Genomic DNA, 8,712 nt, shown 5'->3' on the forward strand with positions numbered 1-8,712 from the left:
ATGGTTCACACCCATCATACTATATTTCTAGGATAATAAATCAAAATTGTTACTTCCAAAATGTAAATTAAATTGATCAGTCTATTAATAATTGAATCAAAATTGTTATCTAATTCTTTGTTCTTAGACTTGTTGCTTAATTGTTCTTTCCTTGTTGCGAGGGAACATATTCAACTGGACACTAACCATTGGCCATCTCCTTTGAACTTTGAAGCTTTAAAAGTGTTTAAAAGTGTTGAATAGTGGACTATTAAATGTTGGGCTCTTGGTACTGGACTATTGGTTTTTCATCAATTTCTTCAAGTTTCGTCAATTCACTTTTTTTTCTTTTGAAAAATTAAAATTTGAAAACACTACCATGAAATTAGACAAGGAAAAAAAAGATAGAACATAAGTTGATGCCTCTACCAATCACGTTGTCTCCGGTCGAAATCCCATTCAAGGTAAATTAAAAGCAATGTTTTAAAAAACGGTTTTTTAGTTGAACCGGTATGGCGACCGGTTTCCGGTTCAACCGGTTCGACCGCCGAGTCAACCGGTTTCTATAATTTTCATCTTTTTTTCTTATTTTTCTACACATACAAACATAAATAAATAATGAATTTGACGTCTACAAGCTCAAACATTAAAAATACACATAAAAATAAGTTGTAAACCAATCTTAATACATTAAAACAATACATAACTATAAGTTTTACATCAATTCACATACGTCAAAAAGAAAATAAAGTATAATACTGAAACAAAATATAGTTTTAGATGAATACAAGTGCATCAAAAAACATCATTACATTTACCATATGTTTTTATTTAGAGAAATCTAAATAAATGTGAAAAAGTCCACCAGAGTTTATTATTGAAAATGGTTATTTCTATGTATTTTTATTTGGTTTAACTGGTTCAACCGGTTTATTTTGACCGGTTCAGCCAGTTTTTTCTAAAAACCGGCGCGTTCAATCCGGTTCAGAAATTGGTGTAAAATCGGTGATAGTTGAACCACTCCCTTCCCCGGTTTCCGGTCCAACCGGTTCGACCGGCCGGTTCAAACCGTTTTTTAAAACACTGCTTAAAAGCCCAACCTCACCATACCAAAAACTTTCAACATCTATATTTTGGTCACTAGTCTGCATCCGTCCTAAACCGATACATAACATACAAACAATAAGGTTGTTTGTTTTCCAAATCCAATAAGTCTAACTTTGTCATGTGCGGTTCTTTAACATTACACCTAACAATGGAGTGAGTTTTGATCCTGATCTGCTCCAAACTCGTATAAAGTTAATGAGTTTGGATCATATTTTATGATTCGTTTAACGATCCGTACCCGTTAACCCTTTTATTAAAAGGGTCGGGTATGGATCAGTAACGATTCGATCCGTTTATGACGTGTTCCGTATAAAATTTCAAAATATAAATTTATTGTTTATAAGTTATACATTTATCACCGTCTAAACTTTTAAAATATAAACTTATGTAACGCCCACGTTTCCTCCTTGATTAAGTCGTAGTCTGTAATCACTTTGGTCAACTATTGTAATCCTCATATGAATGAATAATTAAGGATTATACATATATTTATGTGCTTATATGTTTCATAGGATGTTTTTATGAAAATCATATAAGTATTGGTAATAAAATAAATAAGATTAAAATATGCGTCGAAAATAAAAGATTACATGGGATAAATAATATTAATTTAGTTGTAGTATACGTTAAAATGATTATGGAGATATAATGAGCGTTTAAATCCGATTTCATATGAAGAAGTTATGTTTCTTCAAAGTTTCACGATTAAACTAGTACGGCTCTGTGTATCGTAAAAATTAAATTTTTGATAAATTACTTTTTAACCTAAGTGATCTAAACGAAAGTCGTAGTAGTCGTTAAAACGGGAGCATGCATATAGAGAGCGTCTAAATCTGACTTCATGAGATGAAGTTATGATTTTTCTAAGTTTCAGCATAGCAGTATTCAACTCAAAATTTGAATTTTAAATTGGTCAAATTTTAGCCAAAATAATCTAAAGGAGAGTTGAATATTTCGTTAATATGAGTACAACGATATAAAGTCTGTCGAAAACGGACATCGGATGAGAGAGTGATGCTTTTTATACGGACTTTAACAATCTAAGCATGTGTGAAAAATATAAATCAAAAGTAGCCGACGGAGTCTAAATGAAAGTTGTAGATCTTATCGAGAGTTTTTTGAAGATATAAAGAACGTCAAAAACGGAGTTCATATGTAGAAGTTACACAATTTTGAAAATCTGAAAATCAGTACGCGTGCGCGTCAGGATTACGGCGTGCCAGACAAGACCACGCAGCCCCACCCACTTTTCTTCATGTGTCAGACCAACATTTTGCCACGTCACTATGGTGCATAGCGCGCATCCTAAGAAACCGCCCTATAAATAGCAGCTCATTCATTCTTCAATCCTCACACTATTCTGTCAACTTTGCTCTGAAATATTCGGTATTTGGCCCATTTTTCCTTCGTTTCTACTTTGCGGTGATGCCCTACAAGCAAAAATTTTATTTTCTTAGGACAGTGACTTCAACAAGCCACAAAGTTAACAAATTCTGCCACACTTGAGAAACGTTGATGATCTATTATGCACCACTCAAATATCTACTTTAGAGTTTCAAGCGAGTAAGGAAAAGCAATGAAAATATGGTCTAAAGTCTCCAAAACTCCATTATAAATGGTACAAGTTGAAGAAGCAACATTCACACCTCTATAACAAAGGGTTGACGTGATGTCATCTGTAACATCCCAAGATTTGAAAATTATAATTAAGCTAGTTGGTGTTGTTCCCCTTTTAATATTTTGTAATGTTCCTTGTCTTTTTTGCGGTCTAGCTCCGTGCTAGTTTGTGCTATGGTTAGTAAAATTTTGTTGATTCAAAAAAAAAAAAAAGAATGAGTTGTGTACTTATGTTGTGTCTAATTAAATTGATACCCACCCACCGGCCCATAATTAGTTTTGTTTCTCTAAACCCAACTAGCTTAGCCCATAAACATAAATGGACCAATCATATACAAAACTTTATCCTCCCTAATAAATCAAAATCTTTTTGCCAAATGTACTCTTCTCCTTCATTTCGACACATGACATTTTCTATAATTTTTGAATTTTCTATTTTCCACTTGTCATTTTATTGTATTTTTCATTTTATTAAATTAAAATTCCACATTTGATATGTAAGGTAATATATATGTAAGATATTTATTAGAAATAGTTTATATATGTAATGTATTCAATGTATTAAAGTCTCATTAATTTTAATAATTTAAAATTTTTCTCATTTTTTTTATAAATTCAAACTTCTCAAATTGTTTAAATTTCATATTTAATATATTTTTTTAAATAAACTCATGTAATACATGAGTCTCACACCTAGTTTTAATAATAATCAAAATAGTCAAAACAAGTGTCTAAGCGCTAAAGCCTTCTTCCCCAAGTGAACCAAATCATCGATTATGATTTTTTTTTCATGCAACCTTTTGAATTCCGATGTCAATTCATGTTTTCTGATTTCGATTTCAATCTTTTTAATACATCGATTATGATAATTTGATTTTACACATCCTTTAAAAATCGATCATATATTTGTGTTAATCTAATTTCAGGCAACATCACTCTGATTTGTGATTTGTATTAATCTAATTCGTCTTAATATCATTTCCGATTCATGTTAATTTGATTCGTGTAAATTGTAAGATTTGGCTAATGTCTTCACTTCTTTGAAGTTAACTTTTCTGATAAAAAAATCAATTTATGTGTAGTCTTTCTCATTTTTAGTAGATAACTTGAAACCTCAACATCATAAGTTTTGAAATCATTATTGCTAGAATCTAGGAAATTCTTATCCTATTCTGAAAATGATTCAATATCACAAGTTAACAACTAGGTGTTTTTGTTTCTTTTACTTGTATTTTTAATTGACATTGTTTTATAAGTTTAAAATAATATCATGTTGTACCTAGAAAACATCCATTTGGAAGTGAGAAAATAAATAAATAAAACACTAATTGAATAACTAATACTATTAAAAAACGATCTATGAATAAATTTATAATAAGGGCTGCATTAAAAAAAAAACAAAAAAACAAAAAGACCATCCTCCTTTACATAATTTTAGCCTCGTTTTCTTCTTTTGTGTAGAGCCCCAAATCTGTATGGACACATCCTTTTATCATGAAAACAGAAAAAAGTCATAATAACAAGATTCATTAAACAAAATGACTCATTTTGGAAATTTTAAAGACTCGACTTGGGATTTTCCTTGTATGCCTTTAGTTCGGATAAAATGTCTATATTCATCATAAGTCATTGATTGGTAAAGGGCAGGTGTCTTCGACGTAACGAGCTCTGATGCAGGTGCAATAAGTACATCACACCTGGGATTGAAGAAGTAGGCTAACGACACTCTTTCTTTATCTGGGTTTACTATCACCCTGTGCTCCACGCTTTTGTATATCGCATTGGTTAAAATCTACAAAATTATATATACATGAATTTAATTACGCTTTACAGTTGCACATAATGCATACTTCCTACAATTCGGACAACTTTTTTTTCATTTCATATGTTAAAATAATTTTAAAAATGTATTCATCACGAACTCATAGAAAATGAATTTGATTATTAATTGAATACGTAAAATGTTCAGTAAAAAATATATAATTATCCTGAAAAGTATGTAATTCAACATATATATATTATGAAAATGAAGTTATGTAATTACAATGCTTGCATGTTCTGATGACAGATAATACTTTTATGTAAGTTCTTAAAGTATTCCACCAATAAGTAATTTAAAATTTAAAATAAATAGCATACTAATCCAAACGAATAAGTGCCACACTATTTTATTTGTTCACATTCTTGGAACCATTAACTTTCTTTACTTTTAATCCTATATTTAATAGGGGAAAATATGTAATTATTGATAACAATACTTTTGCTTGCTTTTATGTTCACATTGGCAACCATTATATATATATATATATATATATATATATATATATATATATATATATATATATATATATATATATATATATATATATATAAAAAAGAGTTATATGGAATACAAAAAAACCCTAAAAATCAAAAAAATGCATAAAAAAATACTTAGACATCACAAATCTTTTTTTTTTTGACTTTATATACCAAAAAATCGCTACTTTTTTTTAAACATTCGCAGAAAAAAAATCGATTATTTTTTGTTTTTTTTTTCTAAAAAAATTTCAGCGAATTTTAATAAAAATGTGCGATTTTTTGGTATAAAAAGTCAAAAAAAAGTTTTGCGATCTCTAAGTATTTTTTTTATACATTTTTATGATTTTTAGGGTTTTTTTGTTTCCATAGAACCTAAACCTATATATATATATATATATATATATAGAGAGAGAGAGAGAGAGAGAGAGATTTCGTTGAATAAAAAATAATAAGATTCATAAAAAAATTCACGAAAAAATATCTCAATGATTCATTTTGCAACGATTTTGTTGTTATTCATTAAAATTGTCATAAAAATGAATTTTTACTTAATTTATTGAAAAATGAATTATAAAGGTGTTTTTTAGAATTTTTTTCTTATGAATCATCTTATTTTTTATTAATCTAATTATTCAATCTGTTGGTTCGTTGAAAAATATGCATATAAAAAAGGAAAATATCCATGCATGAATTATTATTATTATTATTATTATTATTATTATTATTAAAAAAAACCTTTTTAGTACTTCATTTAAAAAAATATAGAAAACAAGAATTATAAAAAAAAATTGTTTTTTTTAAAGGCGGTATAAATAGCAATTCAAAAAAATCTTTGAAAATATTGTCTTTTTACACGGTCTATATGCATGAATGTTTTAAATTTTTTTTTTAATTTACTTTTGGGGTTTTAGTTTTTTAAAAAATGTCAAAGCTTATATGTTTTATGTGTTAAAATGATATATATCGATATACAACTACACAATTTATTTATTTTCAAATATTATATTTTTGATTATATGCCTACATGCGATGTTGATTTTTTTTTCAAGCATTATTTAAAAAAAAAAACAAAAACATTCGATTTACAATTTACCAAAATAAAAATTTTCTTTGATTTTATTTTTTTCTTTTTAACATTTATAATTTAAAGATTAGCGCTTTAATTTATACAAAAAAACAACAAAAAGTTTATAACCGTTCTAAAACAAATAATTTGTGAATGAAAAAGCATAAAATTAAAAAATAACTTATATATAATTTAAAGAATGTGATTACACCCACAAGATTTTAAAGATCAACATTCTATTATTGTTCATACATTATCACGGAAATTATTGTTCTAAAAAACCGATTCCTAATGAACAAATTCTAAAACTATAAATTTTGACATGAAATCAATATTAAATTGATTTATACAAGTTGGTATAAACGTGATCTCGGTTTAAAAGCGGTTCTATTATAAATTAAACTTCGAACTACATGGAATTTGAAAATTATAGATACTATAACAAAGATGGTGAAAGTTTTTGAAAAAAAGAAAGATGGTGAAAGATAAAGAAATTTGAGTGAGGTTTGGTAAAAAAAAATAATAGGTTATATATAAGAAAAGTTATTATATATATATATATATATATATATATATATATATATATATATATATATATGTGACAAAAAGTTCAATAGAGAACATTATTAATCAAGAAACCAAAAAACCAATTTAAACCGTCATAATTTAAAACGATCAATGACTAAATAAAGGTTGTAGACTTTTACAATAGACGTACATACACCGGATTATAACAAAACCACTTCTTTTTTTTCGTTTAAATTTTTTTAGGCCATTTTTTTATCGAAAAAAATCAAATATACCATTGTTCATGATGTTTCGTTATCTTTCCATAAAGATCAATATTGATATATAAAAAATGATTTTTTTTAATCCAATTCATTTCTTTGTTTTTTGAAAGGTTAATGTCTATTTTTTATCGAAAAAATTTAATAAATATATCAAAAGTCATATTTTTTGGTACTTTTTAAAAATATAGTCATACTTTTTTTGAGAATTTACGAACTCATAATCAATTCATAATTTTTCAAGACCAAAAATATCAATCTTTTCCAAATGGTACGTCTAAGCCATATCCAAACTAAAAAAAAAGATTTGATGATTTTTTTTTGGTTTTTTGTATGACTATTGTTGAGCACGATCAATAGTTGTACGGACTGCTGATGAGCACAATCAACAGTCATATGGACTGTTGATTGGTCATCAACAGTCCATATGGTTGCTGATTGTGCACATCTGCAGTCCATATGACTGTTGATTGTGCTCATCAACAGTCCGTACAACTGTTGATCGTGCATATATGCAAATTTCGAAAATAAATAAAAAAATTGTCAATTTTTTTTTGAGCCTATGTATGACTTAGACGCACCATTTGGAGAAAATTTGTGTTTTTGGTGTTGAAAAATGATGAGTTGATTATGAGTTCGTAAGTTCACACATTTTTTTTAGTTTTCACAATAACTCAACCATATATATATATATATATATATATATATATATATATATATATATATATATATATATATATATATATATATACCAAGATAAAATAAGAAGTCAAATTTTAATAGGAATGTAAAAAAAAAATTATATACTTATTTTTTTAGTAAACAAAGGAAATGAATCATTAGATTATTTAAAAGTAAGATGATTCACAAAAAAAATCATAAAAAAACACTTTCATGATTTATTTTTAAATAAATTAAAAAAAAATCATTTTTATAACATTTTTAGTGAATATCAACAAAATTATCGTAAAAATGCATCATCAAAATGTTTTTTCGGAAATTTTTTTCATGAATCATGTTATTTGTTATTTATTTAATAATTCAATTGTTTTGTTCTTCAAAAAAATATGTGAAAAAAACCTTCTTATCTTCTTGAAAAAAAATTCTTATCGGATCAAATATATATATATATATATATATATATATATATATATATATATATATATATATATATAATTTCGAATTATTTGACCATTCAAACCGTCAAATCTATTGGCCAAACCGCATCTAAGAACGCATAAGAAACGGTACTCCATTATCTATGTGGTAAAAAGTACGGCCAAACCGACCTCTTTGTAGTCATAGTGGCCATGAAGAGATTGATAATGACGTTGCATGCATGCGACTTTTGACATACCCGCACCCAATACTCATGTCAAAAACATGTTTTTTTTTTTTATTATTGTTATTTATTATTATTTACCAAATATATTAAATAATAAATAATGATAGATTCTCTTTTTCCTATTAAAGGACGTGTCCACTTACATCTTTGTTTGCCCAACTCTTACCGTATCTAAAAAAAAAAATTATTTTGTTCAAAACACATTTCATAATACGACTACGACACTATTCTTATATATCAATAATTTTTATATATCAATATATACCAAATCTGGTTTTTGTATATAAACTATTTCACAAACATATCAATTAAAAATTAGTTTAAATATACAAAGTATTCATTACTTCAATTCTATCAAGAACTTTAAAATACGTTAGATATAGAGTACGATAGCTAAATATGTAATATAAACTTTAAATTTTCATTTTTATTTTAACAAAGTATTCATAAAATTGAATATTAGTTATATTTTTACTATTTTTACGACAAAAATTAACCTAATACAAATC

General features: G+C 26.6%; 1 protein-coding gene across 1 annotated transcript in view; it reads right to left on the minus strand.

Annotated features, from left to right (window-relative positions):
• Positions 1-4,048: 4,048 nt before the first annotated feature.
• The window catches only part of LOC145132446 (jasmonate-induced oxygenase 2-like), a 6,153-nt gene continuing 1,489 nt past the window's right edge, over positions 4,049-8,712 (minus strand). Inside the window, exon 3 of the mRNA XM_079067228.1 lies at positions 4,049-4,495. Coding sequence (XP_078923354.1) covers positions 4,247-4,495 — 249 coding nt within the window. The 3' untranslated portion in view covers positions 4,049-4,246. The remainder of the gene's footprint in view (positions 4,496-8,712) is intronic.

This window comes from Lactuca virosa, chromosome 8 (assembly GCF_052849685.1).
Source record: "Lactuca virosa cultivar CGN04683 chromosome 8, Lactuca_virosa_CGN04683_v6, whole genome shotgun sequence".
In the NCBI taxonomy this organism is placed as follows: domain Eukaryota; kingdom Viridiplantae; phylum Streptophyta; class Magnoliopsida; order Asterales; family Asteraceae; genus Lactuca; species Lactuca virosa.